Source organism: Manacus vitellinus, unplaced genomic scaffold (genome assembly GCF_001715985.3).
Source record: "Manacus vitellinus isolate BGI_N305 unplaced genomic scaffold, ASM171598v3 scaffold_1_pilon, whole genome shotgun sequence".
NCBI classification, from domain to species: Eukaryota; Metazoa; Chordata; class Aves; order Passeriformes; family Pipridae; genus Manacus; species Manacus vitellinus.
Genome location: NW_021939396.1, coordinates 29587831 through 29612813, shown reverse-complemented (window position 1 = coordinate 29612813; position 24983 = coordinate 29587831). Strand labels below are relative to the sequence as shown.

Here is a 24983-nt window from a genome sequence, read left to right as displayed (position 1 = left end):
AATAACATCAGTTGGCATAAGTTTTATTGATTACAACCTATCATGTGATGGCCCCTCAGGTTTTAATAAATAAGCTGGAATTCTACTTGTACAAGAAATAATGGAACAATGTTTAAAACAATTCAGAAATATTTATTCTGAATGCAGAAAACTCATGACAGATTATTTTGTGTACAACATTTTTATGCAGCTATTCAAAACAGACAGCAACCTGTTTGCTTTTTATTCCTAGAAAGTATGGGATATATTTAACATTGATTTTCATTACAGTGATCTGTGTTTCATTCTCAATTTATTCCCTTCATGAGCAGCTTGCCTAGGTGGAGGCCAGTGTAAATGAAATCTGAATATGTCCATAATATGAAATAGTGTTGCAAATATATTCAGGGTCAATGTGATTTTTCTATTTATGTAGTATACTACTTTAATGTAGATACCAAGAAAAATGAAACTGCTATAATCCATTTCAGACAAATACAAAACAGCAAAAAAGGATGTGTGTAGCACACTTTGTATGGGTACAAGAACTCACAGATAAGGAGACTGGTCATCTTCATTCAGAGAAAACATTTTGAATCATTCATCTGACTGTTAGAAGGAGAGAAAAAAAGAGTATGGTTATTATTAAGGAAAATCCCTGGAACCTGTTAGAAATTTGTTGGAAAGATTAAGCTTTGCAAGTTAATATTATATGAAGTAGGGATGGGAATTTTGATGTACAGATATCTGTGTTTAGGATGAAGACAAGGCATATTATGACTATGTTAGAGGACATAGAGCTCACACATCAAAAGCTAATAGTTTGACAAAGAAGTCAGGGATTAATTCATTGAAGAAAACCCCAAACTAACCACTTGGCTTTTACCATTGTTCAAAATACAACCTTCTTGCACAGATAAGTAAGCCAGGTTAAAATCATTTAAGAACAATAAAGACTGTCAGGAAATAGCATGTCAGCTGTATCAATATTCCCACAAGTGGAAGCTAATTGAACAATACATTAATGGAGTTCAATTATTCCAGATATTTTTAGACATTCAATTCTTACAAAATTTACATTTCAAAATAGTGGACCAAATTAGTTTATACCTGCATGATCTTATCTTTCCTGAATCCAGTTAAAACTTGATTCCAGACAAACAGTACAAATTAATCTCTGTACAGTAACTGCGACAGATTTGATAAGTCTTGGATTCATCCCAATATATTTTTATGAGGAGAGTACACAATTTCATAATTTGTTTTCATATTAAATCTATGTTCCACTCAAACTGGTTCAGAGACAATGTTATAACTTAGCTTCCATCTGAGTGGTGTACAAAATTCATTAATACAAGGAAACACAGTTCTAACCCCAACTTTTAGTTCTTAAGGCCCCAATACCTGATGATGAAATGTTTCTACTGTTTTCTACACCTTATGTAGAGATATCAACAAGGATAGTGCAGTTTGGAGTACTATGTGTGAATACACAGAGCCGACAGCAATTAATGAACTGGCTGCTGACTTAGTCTTTCCATTACACCTTTCTCTGCCACTGCAGTATGACATTTGAGATTGAATTTCTTCCTCACTTAAGATTTTCCATTGCTCCTTACACAGTTTAGGTTCACTTTGATTTCTGAGTATACCAGCCAGCATGGCTGAATTGTTTGGAGCTCAGAACAATAATTCCTGTTGTTGGGAGCACCAAAGAGCTAGTAAAAGATGGAGAGAAAGAGAGAAAAATGCTTGGAGACAATGAAAAAAGATAGAACATTTTAAATAACATGAAATGATTTGAATGATGGGGTAAGTTTGCTGATGACACAAAACAGTGAGGAGTGGTTTATATATCAGAGGGTTTGTGCAGCCATCTGGAGGGACCTCAACAGACTAGAGAAATGGGCTGACAGGAATCTCGTGAAGTTTCAGAAGGGGAAACACAAAGGCCTGGGGAACAACAATGCCATGACCTGGTATCTGCTGGGTGGCAACCGTGTGGAAAGCAGCTTTGCAGAAGAGGACCTGAGGTTCCTGTATGAGCTGTAATGTGCTGTGGTGGCAAAGAAGGCTAGTGGTATCCTGGGCTGCATTAGGAAGAGTGTTTTCAGCAGATCAAGGGATGTGATCTTTCCCTTCTCAACACTGGTGAGGCCACACCTGGAGAACTGTGCCCAGTTCTGTGTTCCCTAGTATAGGCGAGACATGGACATATTGGTGAAAGTTCAATGAAAGGCCAGAAATATGGTAAGAGACTGAAGTATCTCTCCTATGAGGAAAGGCTGAGAGAGCTGGGACTGTTCAGCCTGGTAGAAGCTTCAGGATGGTCTTATGAATGCCTATAAATACCTGAAGGGAAGGTACAAAAGGAACAGCCATGGTTTTTTCAGTGACCCAGTGACAGAGGCAAGGGAACAGACTGAAATGCAGAAAGCTCTGTCTGAACATCAGGAAACATTTTTTTCACTGTGAGTGTGACTGACCATCGGCACAGGTTGTCCTGGGAGTTGTGGAATCTCCCTCCTTGGAGATATTCAAAAGTGGTCTGGATGTGGTCCTGGGAAACCAGCTTTAGGAGGCCCTGCTTGAGCAGGGGCATTGGACCAGATGACTTGCAGAGGTCCCTTCCATCCTCAGCCACTTTGTGATTCTTTGACTTTGAGTAAAAGGATTCACTTTAGTGAAAGTACATTACTTAGGCTACACATGATGCTATGTGGGATCAAAGAGAATTAAACTAGACCAAAATTTGACAATTTTTTTCAAGGTTCTTCAAAACCTGCCTTTATAAATAAAAATTCTTACTTCATATGGAAAACAAAATACTTCACCATTATATATTTTAAGAAAGTTTTTTTCTCTCCATAAGATCCAAAAACATGGCCAGGAAAAACCTAGTATCAACCTCTCACTCCTTTCATTAACTTTTGAAACTTTCCTTTGTTTTCATTAGTATTTTTCAAACCTAGCAAAAATTATAAAATTACAAAACAGTAAACATTTACCTTGGTAAAAGATTTTTAAAAATATCAAATTTAAATAGAATTCTAATTTTATATGCTATTATCAGCCTTGATATTATATAATTGTCAATATATAATATCGACAAGATTATTTGCAGAGCATTAATCATGCCATTTAGCTTAAGTCTTATTTCTTATTTCCTTTGGAAGTTTTTAAAACAGAGATGATTACCCAAAGAACAAGTTAGATCCTTTATCACAGTAAATAATAATAGATTAAATGTATAGATATTAGGAAAACATTATTTTAAAGTTATACATACAAGAGTGTTGCTTTACATGGTGGTTTTTAAGGGCTTTATATAGTTTCTGTTAATAATGCATGTTGTTAAATATTGCGTGGTTTGACTGAGGAATGGAAAGAAAGGTTGAAATCTGAGACAATATTAAAATACTTCAGAAACTTTAAAGCATTATAATAGTTATTTCAATAAAACTACTTCAAATATTTCTTCAAGAAGGAAACAATTTGGAGTTCAAGTTCAGCAGCATAATAACTGAAAATGTATAGCAGTACTCTTATTCCCATCACTAAACTATAGATTAGGGTCTTTTTCAGTTGTTGCCATTATAAATCCCTGTTCCCAGGGGTGCTAAACTATCATAAAAATTTGCTTTGGGCAATGCTTTGAGATAAGTTCTTCAAACAATGCATAGGGGATTGGCTTGCAACTCCCACTTGTGTTAATAGAAGCTATCAAGGCAAATCTCTCATGGATTCATGGGGGAAGAAGCTCCAGAGTATAAAAAAGTTTTGGCCTGAGGATTATTTGTTTTTGATATATATCCTGATAAAAACATGCTGTAAAATAAAACACTTCAAGCTAGTGATCTCAGTTATTTCCTGAGACTGTTAACACTCAGTAGATTTTGTTAAACTGAAATTCTGTTGATGAAATCTGCACCATAAATTGTTTCCTAAAAAATTGTGTAAGAAAGAATGACAGTTTGGTTGAAGAAATAAAAATTTTCAAGGCAATAATATACTATTTAATCCAATTAATTGCACAGAAAAAAAATCTATAATACACTTTATTAATTCAAAATGCTGGTAGAGTTTCACTTGGATATAAGTTCTTTAGAAGGTGGGAATATAAGTTGGTGTGGTTGATCTGAGTGTATATGGTCCTTAACTTCTACATGCAGCTTCACATTTTTCACTTTGGTGTAGGTTACAATGGGAGATCAGCTCATCTTCCCTCTTCTTCTGAGAGAAATTCCATTCTTCCCTCTTCTTCTGGGAGAAATTCCATTCCCTTGGTTCCAACAGCTCACATTTCATACAGTCCATCCATGAATCAGTTCATGGGTTTACTATACATGAGTGTGCTGATAAAACAACTTGACACAGTTCATCTTCTAAAAAAAAAGCTGTTTCTATGTCTCTAGTGCCTGAATTCCCCAAGTAGCTAGACAGTAAAATAGACCAGAAACTTCCATCAAGAACCATAATTTTCAGTGTTCCAAAGTTCTCCTAGTCATTTACGTTAAACATACATGTGTGTCTGAATACTGCAAACTAAAAAAACACTACACAGAAACATCAACTTTATCAAGTTCAGCCAGTTTGGAGCAGTAGCTTAATTTTATGCATTCTTAATCATTCCTTGAAGGAACTTTTTTCACAGACTTGCAAGATTGCAGGGAAAGGAAAGATTAGACTTCCAGTCTAAAGACCACCTTTGCAAGGAACACTTTTTTTGCCTACACATTCTACATTCTTTTTCCTAGGCAAGCTTTTCTAACAGAATATACTTTTGTCAGAGGTTGACTATACCAGCTCAAAGCTCTAACACAGTTACAAGACTATAAGGTCATCACAGGAGCTGAGGAAAGTGAGCTATTCTGCATGTGACAGATACAGCTTAACATACTATTTCTTTTCTGTAGGCAAATATTTTCCACTTCTTTATGCTTCTTTTCATTCTCACACATCTTTCTGGTAAATGAATGGCAGAAATGTTAAATAGTATTTGAGATCTCACCAATGTCTTCTACAATAGGAATACTACTTTCTTTTCCATACTGCAAATATGTTACTTGCCACAACTTCATATTTGTCATTTCAATACCCTCTTCACACTACTTGTTCACATATTTTATGTGACTGATTAATAGTACAAATTTGTATCTTCTTCCTCTATTATTTCCACTCTGTAAGCACCAAAGTCTTGTTATTTGTCCTAAACCTCCCACTTGCTACTGTTGTATGTCATCCCAGCTCTTTTACTCCCATGTTCAGTTGTCCATTTTGCTCTGTCTGACAGCTGAGACGTCTTCTGTGTTAATTTATTATCATTGGAACTTTTATTTTTCATACTAAGAGTTTCCACAAACAGTATCACCTCCACTCTTTTCTTACTCATATCACAACCCTTGCACTAGTCTAGCTTCACTAACTTAATAAACAATTTTCTACAGAAGTTACTTTGTAAATCAGAAAATCTGATGTCCAGATATATTTTATCTACTACATTTTCTTTGCCTAGAAAACCTGTTAATTTAGCCAAGAAAGGTATAATTACCCCACATGATTGGCTTTTGCTGAACCTACCTAGCATTTTTTTTCACTTTTGATTTATATAACTAAGTATACTTTGATCCAGATTTGTTCTAAAATCTCCATGAGGTAAGATTACTATGCCTGTAATTAGCTAGATCACATATCTCCCTTTTTTAAATATACACAACATGTTTGTTTTCCTGCAACAAATGCAGTATGGCTCTCAGTCTGATGGACTCCTTAAAAATACTTGCTACCAGATTAATTTTCTGTGAGGAAATATTGAGTTGAAAAATTAAAACAAAATTTTGACATTTTTTGTGGTCATGTGGAAAATATATTTCAATAACCAGTGGAAAGTTGTCAAACTGCATTTTGCTGACCTTTTTGGTTTGCAATGGGTAACATTTAACAAAATCATCATCATGGCTAGGCTTTGCGAACAAAGATTTGGGATTTAACAAAATAAAGGAATAAATAATGAATATAACGTATCTACTTTGAATGCAGTCTATCAAATTCAAATGAGACAAAGGATTAAAGCTACAACTTAAAAGCTTAAAACTAGGAGAGCTTATTTTTAACCTTAGGACAGCCCAGCATTTAAATAAGACAAATTGGAACTGGGAATGAAAATGAACTCTTAATTTTATTAATCTCCTTATACTGTTGTGCATTGTTCTGAGTCACCAAAATATGCATAGCTTCTGAACAGCCTGACACTTTGCTTTGCATTTCATATTATATTTTAAGAAATACATATCATGTATCACTTGCTAATGGTTTCTGTGGGAGGAGATGAGTAATTAAGGACTTGTGAAATTGGGGCAGGGTACGTTTTTATAACTGATAACATAAACTCACAGGATGGCTGCAGTTCAACAAAGGGCTTAGCTTGCTCCGTTCTATAAATAAGCACAGGAAATTAGATTAAAATTTTAAAATTAGATTGCCAAGATTTTCAAAAGTGACCATAGAATCTGTGTATCTTGCTTTGGGACCCGTGCTATGAAGTACTTTTCAGAATCCTCATGTTTGACACCTTTTGAAAATATTTCAGTTTTAGAAAGTTTTTTATTCTCCAACAAAAAAACCCCAACAAAACAAACAAACAAAAAATTTTAAAAAATGGAAAAGGATTTAGCTAGACTTGAAAAAAAACTTGTTAGACATGTTATATATAGCACATTATGGGATACAAATTTTCTTTAAAAGGGTGGATTTTAGTCACTCAAGTCCTTCTGTATTTTTTTTAGTGTAAAGTATTTATTTGTAATATTAGTTGGCAAAAAATAAATCTTACAATTCCTCCATCTTTACTATTGCTTTGCAGTTTCATTTAGAAATTTGATGAATGTTTAAGTTTCATTGGTTTTCTTTCCTAAACATAGGTAGATCACAAGACAATCCCACTTATATTCTTGGAGAATTTATCTGGGTTTTGTAAATAAAGCAGTCATGTTGGTTGGGGCTTAGATGCTTGAGTTTCAGGCAGAGGAGGAAGGAACAGAGACATTTTTCCTCCTCCAGCATTGAAAAAGATGTCTGATACCTGACAGCATCAGGCAATCCACTCCATACAGCTGAGTCACTAGCTTGTAACTATATCTTAGGACTGTTCTGAGATTCAAGGGTACTTTCCAAAGCCCCTTGAAAGCCCAAACTGTATTTTAATTTGGTATTGTTATAGAACCTGAACACTTCACTCCATCTGGCCACTGTTTGGTTTCCAAAAGAAGAGAAGTGGGAGGGTAAGAAAGACACTGGTGTAGATGACGGCGGCAACAAGATTTTCAAAGTAAACTTTTCCTTGAGATATAGACTATGTTTACTATAATAGATTCAATTTTTAGAAAAGCCTGGAAGATGGTCTATACACAGTTTTATTTTTTGCAGAATGAGAGAGTTGGGAAGATCCTGGCCATGTATTTCTGTTATATTTTTAAAGCGGAAATAAACACATACACAAGAGAATGAAACTTTATTCCCCTTTTGTTAAATTCTGAAGTATCTTTTCACTCAGTACTATTTAATTGGTTTAGTTGTTTATGACACAAAACAGTAAAAAATAATATTGAGGATAAAAAATGTCCATAAATTAAATATTTGGAACATAGTAGCAGACATATAATAAAAACAAGGAAAAGATTTTTCTTCTGCTGCTGTTTGAACCCTTCCTATTGTCTTTGTCACTTCAAACTTCTGTGCAAAACCTAAAAGCTTATCTAGGACTTGCATTCAAACATTGCACAGGGAAAACAGCTTCATGTACAAAAGGTTTCATGAAAGAGGAGTTTTAAAATTCTTAACAAGAAGATGGTCAACTGCAAAAAAAATGGAGATTGAATATACTGGTCTCTATTCTCCAGTCCTGCTCAACTTCCTTGAATTGAGCCTGTATAAAAGGATTTGGGACAACTGAACAAAAAAGATAAATTGACAATTATTGCAGCTGTAATTGGAAACAATTTCGATGAGCTGTCTGGTGAGCACGGTTTTTGCTGTTCTGGTGGTAGAAAGTTCAGGAACAAACAAAATTTGTAGATAAATGTGAAAATTTGTAAGCTTTGTCAAAAAGAAATTATTAAAAGAGGAGGAGCTACATCTCCTTGGAAATTGCCCTTGCACTTCTAGCCCACCATGTGAAATCAGTCCTAGGCAAAATATGAAGTTTGTCACTAAGAATAAAGTGTGGTTTGAATTGGGAACCCTTGTTAGCTTCCTTCCTTTCTTTCTCTCTTCTGTCCCTGATAGATAGATATACATTTACAAATGACAGTACGAAAATTAAATGTCCAGACAACACCCTGCACAAGTCTGCATACTGTCTAATTCCGCTCTTGTGATGGTCCATGTAAAACTATATTGATGGCACCATATGTTGGGTCAGCCCACACAGCTACTCCTGCTGGTCCTTCCCTGTCTCACAGAGATCAACTTACCCAACTTAGTTTTATGCATGGAATTCACATAGTGTTTGGAAGGTAAACTTAAATGTTGCTCAAGATAATAGTTGAACTCTATCAACAAGTTTGAAGGCAAGAGGGGAATAGCAGAAAAAGCCACATTTCTTTTGGTGACACACTCACTGCTCAGCTGAAATGCAGGAAATGCAACACACAGTGCTGTTCAGAGACAATCTGAACACATTTGTGGGTATTTTGATGCAAGTGGAAAAAAAGACTCAGAACAAATTCATTGTGTGGAGGGGGAATCAACAAACAGCAAATCTTTGTCCTCACCTGTGGAACCTTAAAGTCAAATTTCCTGTCTATTTATACACCATAACTCATCCAACAGTACACATACACAATATGTTAGGTATGTATACAAAATATTTCTATAAGTATTCTAAATTCTTCATAAGAATTCTAAACTCTCATAAAGCCTATTTTTTTGCTATGTGATTGTACAGCAGTTCCAATCTATGAGGCAAATAACTAAGTAAAATTATGTCTTTAATTTGTTGAAATAGGTGTTATGCAAAACACAAGATTTTGTTTTTCAAGAACAGTAGATAATTGTTTTCTTATAGAATATACAGAAGTTTACATTTGCAAAGTGTTTTCTGGACTCAGACCTATGAAGTGAGTAAAGCGTTGTATTATAAGTTAAAATGGAATTATTTTTGCTATTACTAAAATATGATGGTATAAAGTATTTTGTCTTCTGTTATTTCTCAGATTTAAAAATAAAGGCACAAAAATTCTAATTTTACTGTCTGGTGAACCTTTCACAGAAAAAAAATCATTTAGAAATGATGCAATTGAATATAATTTAGGTCCAGTAGATAAAGTGAAGAAAAAAAGAGACAAATGCAGAAACTATTACATTCTAAGATGCATCAAATACCATCAACTCTTATTGTTGACTCAGTTACTGTCGACATCTATGGAAGTTATCTTCAGTATCTCCCAAGTGCTGAACCAAGAAGATACAGAACTGGCAATCAAGAGAGGTAATAAAAAGATATATTAATTAACAGAATAGTTCTTCCAACTACCACCTAAGGAGTCTTTCTGCTGTGCCTTTTGCAATCGGATATGTCTATCTCATATTGGCCTTTTCAGCCACCAAAGCGCTTGCAACAAACGTGGGTAGAGCCCTCCCCAAATCTTTGTTCGCGAAGCCCAGCCATGATGAGTTCTTCCAACATAGTACTTTATTACCTTTTCAGCTGAAAATAAGGAGTAACTTGCTTCCAAGTGGAAAGCACAGTGATGAACCTATACAGAAAGGAAACAGATCATTAAAAGGACACATCTAGACGGTATAAACTCTTACATATTTGACTGTTGCCTCCCCTGCAGCCTAATCTAGAGCTGGTGCTGTCTCCTCACAGGCATGTGTGAGCTGAACTTCCAGGAGGTGTAAATCACAGAAATCAAATCTCACTTCTACCCATTGTTATAATAAAAGATACAGATATAGGCAGTTGCACCTCTTGCAGCTTCTTTCTGTTTTGTGGATGAGTCTCAGTTGTCAATGCACATTTGGAGATCCCAGTGCATGCCTGCTGAAACATGCCTTTCAGGAGACATGGGTATAGGATGGTTGCTTAATAAATTCCAAGTTGTTTTAGACACTAGGTGAACATTGTCATGCTCTGCTCTCTCTCCCAAAGAGCTGTACTTTGGGATTGCATAGCACCAGACTAAGACATGTCTAAGAATTTTACTGTAGTAGTAAAGTTACTGGTAGAGAGAAAGGTGCCTACACTTTCCACAGGGGTTGTGGATTCCTGTCTTGGATTTAGGTGCTGAAATACTTTGTTGAACATTCTCTTAGAACCTGATTATTTCTGTTAAAAACTAATCAAATTTATTTTATTTACTATTTAAGTCTCTTTTTGTGAATATAAAGTTTAAAGAAGTTCTCCCTTAAATATCCTAGGAATCTACTAATTTCTACATATCTGCTTTTTCCTCCCATATAATAACTGAAATTTATCTAGCAACTGCTTTTCCAAGATTCTTGAGAAGAGCAAACTCTGCTACATATTTCAGCAAATAACTCACCTAAGGTACAGGAAGACAAAGAGTTCACTAATTTATACAGAGCATTACTTTGTTTTTTCCTTTACACAATAGAAATTAATTAATTTTGCTAGTTATTGGCTGATTACTCATATTGAATTTCTGGTGAGTTGGATTCATTAACTAATACACAGATTCAAGACCTGGTGTTAAATTAAACTGAAATATAAATTAAACAAGCAATACGGTATAATTTCATACTATATAAAGATGACTAAATAATTATACTATCAGACTTCAAACAAATATATTTTGTTAGAGTTTCTAATTTCTCTCTCAAAATAGCAAACAGTAATTTTTTCTTATTCACTTTTTTTTTTTAGTAGGTGATAAAGGCACCATTCAAGAGACAAATCTGTAGTGTCAGTCCTTTCCTGTTTGCCCAGAAAGCTTTATTCAGATCAGAAGTAAAATTGTTAAATAAGAATTAAAAAGGTTTGGAACTGTTAATGCAAGCCACTACAAACTTTGGAAGTACAAACCATTTCCATATTAGTGCTATATCTTTTTTTTTTTGTACACAAAAGGTACATTTGTTCTCCCTTACAAATCAGCAAAACTTTTTCCCCTAATTTTATAATTCTACTGGATAGCAGAGACACTATCAGTTGTACACTGCATTTCTGATAAGATTTTTCAAATTTGAGCCAACTGTTAAAAGAACATTAATCTATTTTTCTTTTAAGTGAAGCACTTTTTCAGGTTATGCTTTCTCTGTATAAGTAGCTGTCATTTCAGCTAACATCACCAAAACTTTATTTTTCCTGAAGTGTAATTGCTTTAGGCATGACTGTTGTCTCATTGCATGCAGCTACCCTTCCTCATTAGAAATAATATGTGCTGTACTTAGAACTAAACTTATGCATATAATACTTTATTAGAAATATTTAAGTCAGAATTAGTTAAGTGATGGCTTGGTAAAAAGAAATGTCTGGATTTATTATTTATCAAGTAAAACACACAGGAATATATTATGTTTCTATGATTGCTCCACATTAATAATAGAATGGTAAGTTTATTTCAAACTACCATTATTTCAAGAGCATTTTTTGGATTCCTGTTCTATTAGTACAGATTTATTTTTTCCCTAGAAGATTTAGCAAGATTTGTATCCACAGTAAGATTTTGTTGTTATTAGTAGGATGCTGGACCAGTATCTCATTTCCTGTCTTCTGCAGGTGTCTATCGGCATATAGGAAACAATTTCTTCATAGCATTCAAATTAGTTTACTTGGTTTGGATGGACAGTCTTGTTGATTGGTTTCCTTGACAATGACATGAATCAATAAGGACACAATCCATGCTATGTGCATGAAGCTGAGGTGTCATCACAGTGAGCCGTTTATTATGCATTACCACTTACATCCAAATGTGAGAGAGGAGAGCCAATGCCTCATACTTTCAGATTCCTAGTTATGTAACATAGACTCCTGGTTCCAAGAACATAAGGATCATAAATCTTGCATGCAAAATACCATGCTAGTGTTTTCAGGGTGTAATACCTGTTTAAATTCTCATGACACAAATTAAATCAAACACTGTTGGAGGATTTGGTATAATAAATCTTAGGACCCTTTTGGTCAGGTTTTAATAACGATCTTTTAATTTAGGCTGAAGTTTCTTTACCATCAATTTATTTATTGTTTAGTTTTCTCTAATTTTAACATAACATCTTTTCCATCTTTTCCATCTTTTCCAGTATCTTATTTTTATACCAATCCATTGCTTCTGAAGCAGATGGCTCCTCTTACCTTAGTTTCAACAAGATGTCTATATGAGACTAATAGCTAAATAATTTCCTTTTTTGTTCTTTGTTTTTAGTCTTAGTGGACTTGCATACTGGAAACATTTGCTCTTGCTTCTTAGTATCCAGGGGCTTCTAATCAAGTACTCATAAACTGTTGTGTCCTTCAGTTTTAACTGCATGAGTTGGTTGGTTTTACCTTGAAGACTTTCAATTCTCATTGGCTTTTCAATATATAAATTAAATGTTTCACCTGAAATTTGATTGAACATAGATGCTTTCAATACCTTTACTCATTATCTGTTAAGTATGTTCATTAATCAACATTTCCTATTTTAAATAAAAATGTATTATTCTGACACTTGTGATTATGGTCTCCTAGCAACTTTCTCGAACCGACCCTTTTCATTTCAATGGTTGAAGGACAGAAAAGAATGAAGATAACCTTAATTCTATATGTGGTTTAATCCTTTTCTCCATGTGGTATAACTTTAATTTGCTAAAGGAGCTGATATCTGTAATTTCATTGGACTAATGATAAAGTGCAGTATTAAACTTCCATTCTACATGTCAGTGTAACCTATATCACAGAAAGAAAAATCTTTTCCCATATATTCACTTGGAGCCTGCAGTTAGCAGGCTGATTGTTTTTCACACAGAAAACTCCAGCAAGGCATTTTAAAGGAAAAACTTAATTCAATAGGTTTTTTCAATACCTCAGTAAGAATCAGCTTTTTTTCATTTTACATGCTGCTCTCCTCAATCCAAGTGGCTGCATGAGGTAAATTTTCTTGTCCCCAGTTGCCAAGTACCTTCTCCTTTTTCAAGTCCTCCTTAAGCTTTTCTCTGAAATTACTTCCTCATCTTTTTATTTCTGTCCATATGTCTATAGCTTTTTTTCTCCTGGAACATATTTTTATGTTTTGTCACAGGTCATTCTTACAAAACTGTGTAAATTCTTCTCCTTAGGTGTCTGATCTTACAATCTCTGGCACCCTGGGGAACAGCTGCACTGCCTTCAAAAGAACACAAAAGTTCGTAATTCTACAACAGTAAATCTTAAAATTAATAAACCACCATATATCTATCTCTATATATTTATGTATGTATAATCTTACATATGAAGAAATCAATTTTTTCTTGGTATCAGGGTGCAATTTGTCATTTTTCACCACACTTGAATTTAGGATTGAACAGATCTGTTTGTGCTGGTTGGCACTTACTCCATAGCTCCATCTTCATGGATACAAAGGAAAGCATGACTAATGACAACATGTGTACCAGTTGTGAAATTAAGTATCTGATCCTGTTCCTGAATTTAGATTTGCTAGTCATCCATGTTGTTTACAACACAATTAAATACAGACATACAGGATAAATTTTGTAGATTTCTGAAGGAAAGCCCTGCATATGCTCAGGGCTTTAGGATGGGCTCAAGTTTTGCTTTTATAATCTGCAAAGGACAAATGGGTATTTTGAGTGCACTGTCCTCTAGTAGGTATGTCAAAATCAGTTTCTCTTTGTTGACACACAGTCAGCATCCTGGTCCTATGTGGTTTGGAGCCAGAAATAAGTTTGGAAAGAGCCTAGGAGATAGTTATGCTTAAACCAGTCTAGGTTTTGCCCCATTGTCCTTACACAGCAAGAACTTGAACAGGAATGAAGGGATGATTTTTGTAGCACTGTTCTTACCAAATCATGGATTGTCCATACATGGACACCAGCAGTTTGACCTCCTTTGCTTAATTCTACCAGTCACAGGAGGAAAACCATGTGGGGATTCTGCCCCGGAAAGAAATGAACTGGAGAAGCAATAAAGAAGCAGAGAGCATGCTGGGGGCACTCACAGATCCTTCTGCAGCACCAGTGATGTCAAAGTTGAAGCCGATGCTGCTTTCATGACTCCCTAATCTGACTGATGTCCTTTTTGTGTGGAGGTTGGTATTAGAAGGCAGCACGCATTCTCTGTTTTTATCTACTACTGAGCTCAGTTACAATACACAATCTGTAAGCACAGTTGCAATACATGGGAAACACTCACCGTGTGAAATATATTTGAAATTACTTAGAAATTAAGTCTCTGTGGTTGTTTATAGATATACATATAAATACACCCAGCTGAGCTCAAGCATTCAAAGTCATTTTCTTATGATGAGTAGTGAGTTTATGAACACAGATGGGGACTGTGCCATGTAGACTGTCCAGAGTAACAAAAAACTAAGGTCCTGACAGGTTTCATTTTCTGGTATAGACATAGCATAGCTGTTAAATTTCTTGAAATCCTGAATCTGATCAGGTCAACAATAGTCAGTTGGATCTGGATTTCGCTGTTTTCTCAAACTTTGAACGAAGCTTTCTCCTTTAGGCCTTTCACCATTCATTTTCAGCATCAAATTACATACTATTTTTGTGGATACAAATACAAGATAGGGCATTAAGAAAGTGTAAACCAAGACACTTTCAATCATTTACCAGAAGTCCTGGCTAACTGGGGAGGCCTCAGTTGACTGTAGGTTGGCAAATGTGACACCCATTTATAAGAAAGGACGGAAAGAGCATTTGGGGAACGACAGGTCTGTCAGCCTGACCTTGATGCCAGGGAAGATCATGGAGTTGATCATCTTGAATGCCATCATGTGGCATCTGCAGGACAACCAGGGGATCAGGTTCAACCAGCGTGGGTTTGTGAAAGGTAGGTCCTGCTTAACCTGGTCCTACCTTGTACTGGTGTGGCCTCACCTCAAGTCATGTGTGCAGTTTTGGGTGCCATAATATAAGAAAGATATTAAGCTATTAGAGAGCGTCCAAAGGAGGGCAACAAAGATGGTGAAGGTCCTTGAGGGGAAGCCATATGGGGACTGGCTGAGGTCACTTTGCTTTTTCAGCCTGGAGAAGAGGACACTGAGGGGAGATCTCATACCAGTCTACAGCTTCCAAGGGAAGTGAAGGGGCAGGCACTGATCTTTTCTCCCTGGTGACCAGAGACGGCTGGTTGAATATGAGCCAGCAGCGTGCCTGGCTGGCTGAGAAGGTCAGTGGCATTCTGGCCTATATCAGAAATAGTGTGACCAGAAGGATTAGGGCAATGATCATCCCTGAGTACTTGGCATTGGTGAGGCTGTACCTTGAATCCTGTGTTCAGTTTTAGGCCCCTCACTACAAGAAACACACTGGAGTATGTCCAGAGAAGGGTAATGAAGCTGGTGAAGGGTCTGGGGCACAAGTGTTATGAGGAGTGGCTGAGGGAGCTTGGGTTGTTTAGCCTGAAGAATAGAAAGTTCAGGGGTGACATTTTTGCTCTCTACAACTACCTGAAAAGAAGCTGTAGCGAGGTGGGAGTCGGTTTCTTCTCTCAAGCAACAAGCGATAGGATGAGAGGAAATGGCCTCGAGTTGCACAAGGGGAGGTTTAGATTAGGTATTAGGAAAACTTTCTTCATAGAAAGGATTGTCAAGCATTGGAAGGGGCTGCCCAGGGAAGTGGTTGAGTCATCTCTGGAGATGCCTAAAAGACGTGCAGATGTGGTACTTAGGGACATGGTTTGACAGTGGACTTGGCAGTGCTAGAACAATGGTTGGATTTGATGATTCTAGAGGTCTTGTTCAAACTAAGTGATTCTTTGATTCTACGATTCTAAGACCGGATCTTGCTCTGGTTTTAGTTCATTGATTCACAGACACTTGGAGAAATGTTCTCTCTATGCTAAGAATAGTAGCAATGGAAAACAAAATGGGAAACAGGAGACTTACAGTAAGACTTAAAGCAGTATAAAACAACATTTACTTGTTGACTTAATCTGTGTATTTTGCTACTATCAGGTTCTTCTCTAAGGGCTAAATTCAACCCCATCTTGGAGTTAGTGATGAAATTAATTCTTCCAATTGGAAAATAAATTTTCTTTCTGATTCCTGCTGCTTGTCAGCTAGTGTTTTGGTTTCTCTGCTTCAGACTTCCTCCATCCCTTTTCACCTTCACCTCAATATATTCCTTTGTCTCCTTTCCCTCCTTCAGCTATCAGAATTGAATTCTCTATCTACATAACTTAATGCAATGGAAATGTATTAGGGTGGACTCTATACGCTATACAGAATAGAATGAAACAAAATTGCATACACTTGCAAAGAGTAGTTTTTAGGTCCATCCTTTATTTTGTGCTCATTGTGGAAAACCAGAATTAAATTAATAGTTAATTACTAATTCTTTTAAAAGTAAACTTTAATTAAAAAATTTTTACGAAGGAAAAAAAAGGCAAGCCTGTTAGACAAAGAAAATTAGTGGCTGATTACTATGGGAAATTTCTGTATTTTGAAGTATTAAGGAAGCAAGAAAGAAAGGAATGAAGGAGGGAAGAAAGAAAAGAAAGAATGAAGAAAAGACAACTATGGAACCTAGTTACATTTTGTTTAACCTCAAAGGAAGATTTTTCTCTCCTTCAAGTTACTCACATGTACTTGCTATGAAATCAGCATTGTGAGTAAGTTGATAGCCTGTACAGGAAAGGAAAGAATGGCAAGCTGATTACTTTATGGTTATTTCACAAAACTGATGAGACAGCAAATGATATTCAATCCTATTAAAAAGACTAAGCACAGTCTCCCCCCCCCCCCTTTTTTAAAAAATTCCTACCTTCCTTGTGCTGGGATTGGATGATACGATTCTACAATTCAGGGAGTCTGCAGAACATCTGCAATGAAATTGGTTTTCTGTGGAAAACTGATGAATCACTTACTGTCAATGACTGGAAGGAAAAGTACTTGTTTATGCCCTTATGTAATGAATTTTTATGAGGTGAAGTTTGCTGTTTATAAAAAATATACTTTCAGTTGCTGTAGATGTAAAATAATAGAATTCAGAATTTAGACCACCACATTACTGAAAAGGCAGTCACTAACGGAATATCATCTACTTACAAAATGTTAAAAAGGGGCTTTTACATCTATAACAGAATTAAAAATTCCATCCATTTTGTAAGGTCTTACAAGAAAAAAAACCAAAGCAGGGACAATATTAACACTGTTACCTTTGTTAACATATCTTAAAATAAAATGAATACTTTTACCAAAAAATCTGCTTCAAAAAGTAGATCTAAAACATTATGCTCATGAGCAATTCCTCAAAAAGGAGGCAATGTCTCTCTGTAATCATGGAAAATCAATTGCATGCTTTTCCTTGCATGTCCCCTCTCTAAAAAATCTTTTAAGCATGAGGTAAACTGATAGCTCAGGGGTAAGAACTGACAATTTCAATGTGAATAATAACTTTTCACAATCATATGTATCTTAAAGAGAGTTTTATGCCCGCAAACGAATTAGTGGAGCTAATTTTGGAAATTTAACCAAAATAATTGTTTTATTTTTACATTCAAAAAGTTGGGTTTGACTGCTATAATCTTGTAATTACTTTTAGAATCTTGAGACATTTCATTCACTGCTTGAATGTCATTTCTTTTTGGACCCTGTCATATATTTCCAGGAATAGCTGTAGGTGACTGGAAATGTGCAGATATCTATTTTTAATGAGTAATGCATTTTGCATTTCTTTAGCAAAAGCTGTTTTGCTGTGTATGTGAAAAACTTCAAGTGCCATTTTCTTCATACTTCTAATCTCGTCCTGACATCTATATTGGTTCTGCAAGTGTGGCTAATGTACCATTTTTTCTTGGATCAATTTAGTATATTTTTATGAAGATGAGTTTTTGTGGCACTAAGCAATGATGCTATGAGCAACCTGCACTGCTTTGTGCCTTGCCACTCATCTATCACCTTTCAAATTGTTGCATGGTGCCTGCTGTTGCTGCTATCGGTCACAGGGATTATGAAAAGGATGGAACTGAGAAGGCACGCTGCAGGTCCCTCTGCATCTTCTGCAACAGCCAGGTTTGCTTACACCTGGAGACAACCAACCAAGTACAACCGAATTGTTACCCTATCTTCCTCAATGTGTCTAATAGGAGCTGTGCCACTTGGCTAATTGCCCACCTCATGCTTGCATTTGCAGCATGCTCTGGCCATCCAAGTGTTGCTTTTGGAGCAGAAATACCATTCACCACACTGGGACCATTCTGCCCTCTGTGTATGGAATGAACAGCAGTGAGTACATAGTTTTTGCATGGAACAGGCCCTCTTTGAAATCCCCATGCTGTTTACCCTGGATCCACATTCCTCTAGAGCTCTGATTCCTGTGTCCAGCACCCCTCACTGCCTCCAGTTTTGCCCAATACTGATCTTTTGGGTTAATATGGAACAAATCAGGGATTGGTCATTATTATTGGTAGTGTAGCAATCAGAGAGATGGTCAGAGCCTGTTGTGGAAGCCAACCTGAAGTGATGGCAATTATCTGCTCTTTGAATCATGTGACTTTTATTAGATGGGGGCAATCCACAGGATCCACAATCTTAGGTAGGAGCATGCATCAACAGAGGCTGGAGTTAGGAGTTATCAATAAATATTGTATTCACATCACAGAAACTTTTATTTTATTACAGGACACTGATTTGTGGATATTATAACTGGCTACAGCAGTCCCTCATATGAGGAACTTACCAACTTGAAGATGACTGAAATCTTCATCAGTGCAAAAGCATATTAAGAAGAGCTTAATTAGCCTCCCAAGTAAGAGTCAATACTGCCACAAACACAACCTACTGTCTTTGTCTGCTGCAGTAGGCAATCTCCTAGTGGCCCAGGGACTACCCTGCCCCTAGGCAGAAAACCCTGATCCTTTCTGCCTTGTGTCTTCAGGCCACAAACAAGAGAACTAACTACACGTGGCAGGCTAGCAGCCTTGTTAGGGAATCAGGTGTATTTGCCTCAAGACTTCTACTGAACCTATAAGCTGTGACTCATTTCTTCCATTAAGACAATGTATCTCCAAGGAATATCCTTGACACAGTTATTGCACCAGAGGTATCCTTCCCAATTGTACAAACAATTTGGAGATGCTGTCTTGGGTTATTTCCTTGGCACAGAAAAGACTATTTAGGTAATATCTTTAACCAAGATGGCACAGCAGTTATTGGCAAGTGACTAAAAGCTAGGGGAATGACAGGACACTTTGGTCAGCTTAATAACACTTAGCAGGTCTGCAGTCAGAGGTTAGACAGAAGGTTGCAATGGACACAGAAAATGGCAGAAGAGTCAGCCTATCCCACTCTCCTGACCTACTGCAACATGCTCTCATTAGCTCCCCATTACAGCTCTTCCAACATAGCCTAATGCAGAGCATGTACCAGACTGACAACCTTTTGTTCCCTGAAATATCCTTGAAATATGTCCCCGACATGGATTCGAGATGAATTGTAGCACACTGGTCAACTTTACCATACTTTCCACCAGTTTGTTCTCTAAGAAGTAGCTGTTCTCAGGATTCAGCTAAGGACATTGTACTTATTAAAAACTGCCTTCAAGATATAGAACTACCTTTACTTGCTGTTGCACGACTGGCCACACCTCCTGTCTAAAATAGGTCTGTTCACTGCATACAAAATGCAGACAGTTTGAACAGAGGTCCAAAACTCCAGGTGTGCTCCAGAGAACAGAAAAGATGACTAGCTGGCCTCAGCAGATGCTCTACAATTATGCCTGTGCACGTTTGTGAGTCATCTGGTCTCAGTTTCCCAGTCTGAGAGGGATCCTGCCCACAACTGTCTTTTCTAAGTGACATCTATTTGGTCACCTTGCCAGGCTTGTGCCAGCTCCGGCCTTGGAAGGACTCCCGTGGAATGGTGGAAACTTAAGACTGCGGTAACAATTTAGGTGGATGTTTTGATGTTGTCAGCATGGAAAGTTCTCCCGGGAGGTAGAAGGCAGGCAGTTGGAATCTACTCAGCCAATTCTACTAAGAGTTTTTCCTGGGAATGCATAGCGGATGGAAACACCATTTTGAAACTGCTCCCTGGTTTTGGTTGTATTCACTGTGAGCTGCAGTATCCCAGGCTACCATACTTTTGTTATTAAAAGTAAATGACCATCAACTTTACTATCGTGGCAGTAAGCATGTGACCTTATCCTGTGTCCAGTCATGTCACAATATTCTCTTAGAACAAGCCAAGGCAGCTTCCTAGCAAACACACAGTAAAGTGTAATGCTTGATAATTTGTTGCTATGACTAATCTGCTCACAAGAAGAAATATTAAAAAGCTTTGGAACCTTAAACTGAATAAAATTTTAAAGTGAACTCTAAACTAGTTTCTCACTTTGCATTTTAGTCTCATAAATACCAAAGTATGAAATCACCCATAACTACCCTTCAAAAGAAAAAGGCAAACTTCAGAACCTCCTGTTAAAAAAGTATAATTTATTTGTCAACTTGGATTTCATATGAATGATACATCCCAGATAACAATTGTAGTATTCTCAAATAAGGACATTCATTAGATTTTTAGGAAATATATATCTCTTATGTTTCTTCACATCTTCTCTTCATTGAGATCATCTTTGCCCATCATTTATGGAAAAATGAAATATTTCCAGGTAATGCAGAAATCAGATACTATCATTCTCATTTTTTTACAGAATATTTTTACAGAAAATACTGCTTTTAAGTCTTGTATAACATTACTTAAATAAAACCTCTCTTAAAGCGTATAGAGTAGAAGGACTGGTGGTAGCTTGTGGAAGCAAGGAATCAGCGTTCTCTGACTCCTTTCAGCTGAATGTGTCCTGAATCACACTGTGGCAACTGGTAATTCTCATTCAAATGAAGATGTGAAAAGTTTTCAAGTATATTTATAATATAATCGATCTGTTTCAGTTACCACTTCATTTTCTGATTTTTGATACAATTAAAATATTCATGCAGCACACAAAGATGAACAACAGAGCACAAAGAAAACTGGTAATACAAGGCTGTAACTCCTATCCAAGACTGAATAAAAGTTCTGGTCCTTTAGCTTCCTTAAATTCTAGGCATTTGTCCTTTTCACCAATGACTACTCAGAAGTACATTCTCATGGTAGCTGAACACTAAAACCCTTTTGTTTAGAGATTAACATTCCAAAATAAATTTTATTCCCTCTACTGCAGGAAGCATTGCCAGATATAGTAGTATATAAAACTAATTATCCCTTGATTAGTCTACAAATTATCTGATTTTTTTTTCCTGTAATATCTTCAAGTAAGCCTTTTCTGCAGCTTATATATCACGAGACACAACAAAACAGAATTACAATACAAAAAAAGGTATATATTTAATTTTCAAGTGCTATAAGGAAGATGCTGAATATTGAAGCCCTAAAAAGCTAACTTGCTGCAAGTAGTTTTTCAATACGTAAGTTGGAACCTTGGTCTCATCAATCTCAGCTGTGACTAAACTGAGCAAAGGTTTCACCATATGGTAGATTAAAAAAAATTAAATAATTCTTTATCTGACTAAAAGAACCACTCTCTTCCCAAACCTTCTACTACTGTGAGATGCCTGGTGTCTGCTTACCTGCATGGGAAATAAAAGAACTAAACCCTCACCTTAAGATCTAGGATCTTATGGTAACACAAACTGTTTGGTTATGACACAAGAAACAGACTTTACAAACCTGGTCAATTCTATGGGCTACAAAGCCAACACAGTGATGAGGAGGTGCTACATTAGCAGGCCAATGCTCTGGTATAATAAGTCATCAGAAGTTAAGTATCAAAAGTTCACTTCCAGAAGAAAAACAGTGAGGTCAAATGCAATATAGCACAGCTGGCAAAAACTAGCTGTACAACAGAGGTACTGAACTGCTGGAAACAGGTTTTGTACTGACAGTGTACCTGGATGAAGCTGCAAGAGACAAAACAAACCTCGAGAAATTCATACAGATTAGGAAAATCAAACAGCAGGACAGAGAAAGGTGAAATGAAAAAGGAAGATAACATTCTTTAAATATTCTGAAAAATTAAACATTTCTAAATAGGAAAGAAGCTAACTCCTATCTAAGAAGGACATGACACCTAATAGAGGCCACTATAGAGAATCCATGCTCCTTTGACAAAATATTGCACTGTGACTTCAATTTCAGAATAAAGAGAGTTCACAGCAAACAAAGGTCTACTATGATTCTAGGCTACAAACACTGGATTTTGGATGCAAAAAGATCTTAATTAAGGATTATTAAAGACAGAGGTAGCAGAAATGTGGATGATACTTTCTGGAGACACTAGACCACCTCAAAGTCATGGTTGCTAATACATATCTTCGGGAAAAGGTATTAAGAGATGTGGAGGGACAATTCACACAAAATGTCTTCAGGATCAGGAAGTGAATCCAGGATACTCTCCCTTGCCAGTTTTGATTCTTCTACTGAAGACAGATTTGCTCCTGCTGTTTCCAATTGCAACAGCAAATAACAGAAATATGGTAGGTTGCTAATATACACATTTGACGGCTAATAACGTTGCGGCACACTATGTGGAAGCAATTGCTCTGAAGTCTCTGTTGACTCACAGAACAGTAGCAGAATTAATGAAGTTTTGGGATGCCCAAAGATAGTTACAAACTCGCAAACTATATTTAATTGCATCAGATGAAAGCGAAGTGTGTCACTCTAAAGATCAAAACCTAGAATTTAAGATCTTCAAACAAATAGGCTGGTGGGTTGTTTTAATCAGAACGTAGAATGTAGAATGTAATAAATCATTTCACAAAAGTAGATCAAAGATATTGGATCAGTCGTTACCATAGTATTTTTGGGACTGACTACTGATGATAGCCAATCAAGAACACAGCCACCATAAAGTTATTTACTCAAATCATCTGTATAAGTTTTTGAAAATGTAAGAGTCAAAAGAGGATTAAATGTATTTTTGTGTTAATGAGACTCTTCTGGGTAAGACTTCCTGTTAAAAAAGAACTACAAAAAATAATCTTATAAAACCAGGTTGAAGAATAAAAGGATAAAGTATTAGAACAATAACACCATTGCAAAGCCAAATAAGAAACCAAACAGTGAAAGCAAAGAGCAGGAAAGCTACCTATTTTAATGCATTAACATGCACATAACTGTGTTTGAACTTTTTTTCTATGTGGAGGTGAACTGTTAGTGAGATTTGGCATCCACCTTGATCACATCAAAAAAAGAAGAGCGTCAACTCCCACAGACAGCATCTTGTGAGTAAACAGTTTTCTCCAGTGTCTCAGACTAAGAAGAGTGCAAGTTACCCTTGGCAGCTGCTACATTCCAGTGAATGATGGACTTCATCCCTCAACTTTGCAGGGAAGTGGAAGGTCATATATATGTCACTGAAGATCAGAGACACAGTTGCCTGAGGAAACTAGTTCAGTCAACTCATGAAGGTGTAAAAGGTGCACCGTATTTGCACCGGAGGTGGTTATATCTCCTGTAGGCACATGTTAACTATGGGGTATTTACCTATCTACCAGCTGGATCACACAGTTTATGGTCTATTAACAAGAAAACAATTTTGAGTTAGTGTTGTATCCTGTCATGGTAGTTGAACATGATAAAAACTCAAAATCTGCTGAAATGACAATTCATCTTACATCTTCTCCTTTTTGTAGTGAAACACCACACTGGGAATAATAAATAAACAAATTTAAAATTATTCTTTAGGCACGAAAAGGATGACTGTTCCACTAAATGCATCTACTAGCTAAGTTAGTAATGGTCCAAACTTTTACAAGAAGCTTAAGAAAATACACAAAATGGTTAAGAGCTTACTGGGTGTCCTCTCTGTCTTTGAGGGAAGTATATAATATGCAGTGAAGAAGTGGCAGGCTGATAAACTAGATCTAGAAACAAATGATTTGACAACACAGGGGTACTAAACTGGGATCAAGTAGTCTGAGAGAGAGTAGTAGAGCTGTTAAACTTGTTTTCTTTGCTTCACAGCCAAGCTGGCACTTGTAGGACACCAGAGGAATGGCTGACTGGGTCAAAACAACCAGGTGGGAAGCAGTGGGGGAAGAAGGTGAGCTCTGAGTAGGAAGGCTGTGCACTGCTCCCCCTGCCCCCTTGAGTCTTCTCACACTGTGGTGTGCAGTGACTTTAGGAAGTCAGCCACCCATCCACATGGTAACAGGGGCAGTCGACCACATGGACCCACCAGGAACAATTCTGGGTCTGTGCAAACACACCCACGAGACTTCAGTTCTGAAATCAGCATCAACTCACCTGGGGAAGGGCCCCAGCAGACCAGAACAGATAAAAGGATGGTGACACATGCATGTGGCAGTAGGGTCTACCCTGATAAGGCCCAGAATCTGATCAGAGAATGCAAACAATGCAACTTATCTGTGATGAGTTACCAGTGGTGCCATGGTAATGTTTTTGGTGTTGAATTATGCTAAAACCAGACTGGTTCACCATATTCCAAACACAAATCCTGCTTTTTAAAGTTGGATGTGACAGATAAGCTGGTAGCTGGCCTGCAAATTTGCGAGTAGCAGTCAATCACTTTTATACTATAAAAGTCCAGTCCCCTTTCATAGAGTCAGGTTCTTCTAACATAACTCTTCTTGAGTGTATGTGTAGACATTCCTCCCTCGGGCTGGGGAGGACCCCCAAGGATATTCCTCGAAGTTGAGCGAAAGAGATCTCCCCACAAGCGTTGGTATGGCTGAGTTACATTAAATCTCTACTTTATAATTATTTCTTTTTGCTTCCCTTAATATAATTGCTTCAAGAATGGTTTCAATATAGAGTGCTGTCCTATCTTATACTATACTAGTAGTAGTTTTAGCATTCATATTGTATAGT

General features: G+C 36.6%; 1 protein-coding gene across 1 annotated transcript in view; it reads right to left on the bottom strand.

Annotated features, from left to right (window-relative positions):
* Positions 1-206: 206 nt before the first annotated feature.
* PEX2 (peroxisomal biogenesis factor 2) overlaps positions 207-24983 on the bottom strand; it is a 44048-nt gene continuing 19271 nt past the window's right edge. Inside the window, exons 3-4 of the mRNA XM_029959331.1 lie at positions 9678-9734; positions 207-588 (exon numbers count right to left, since the gene is read on the bottom strand). Of these exons, the coding sequence (XP_029815191.1) occupies positions 577-588; positions 9678-9734 (69 nt within the window). The 3' untranslated portion in view covers positions 207-576. The remainder of the gene's footprint in view (positions 589-9677; positions 9735-24983) is intronic.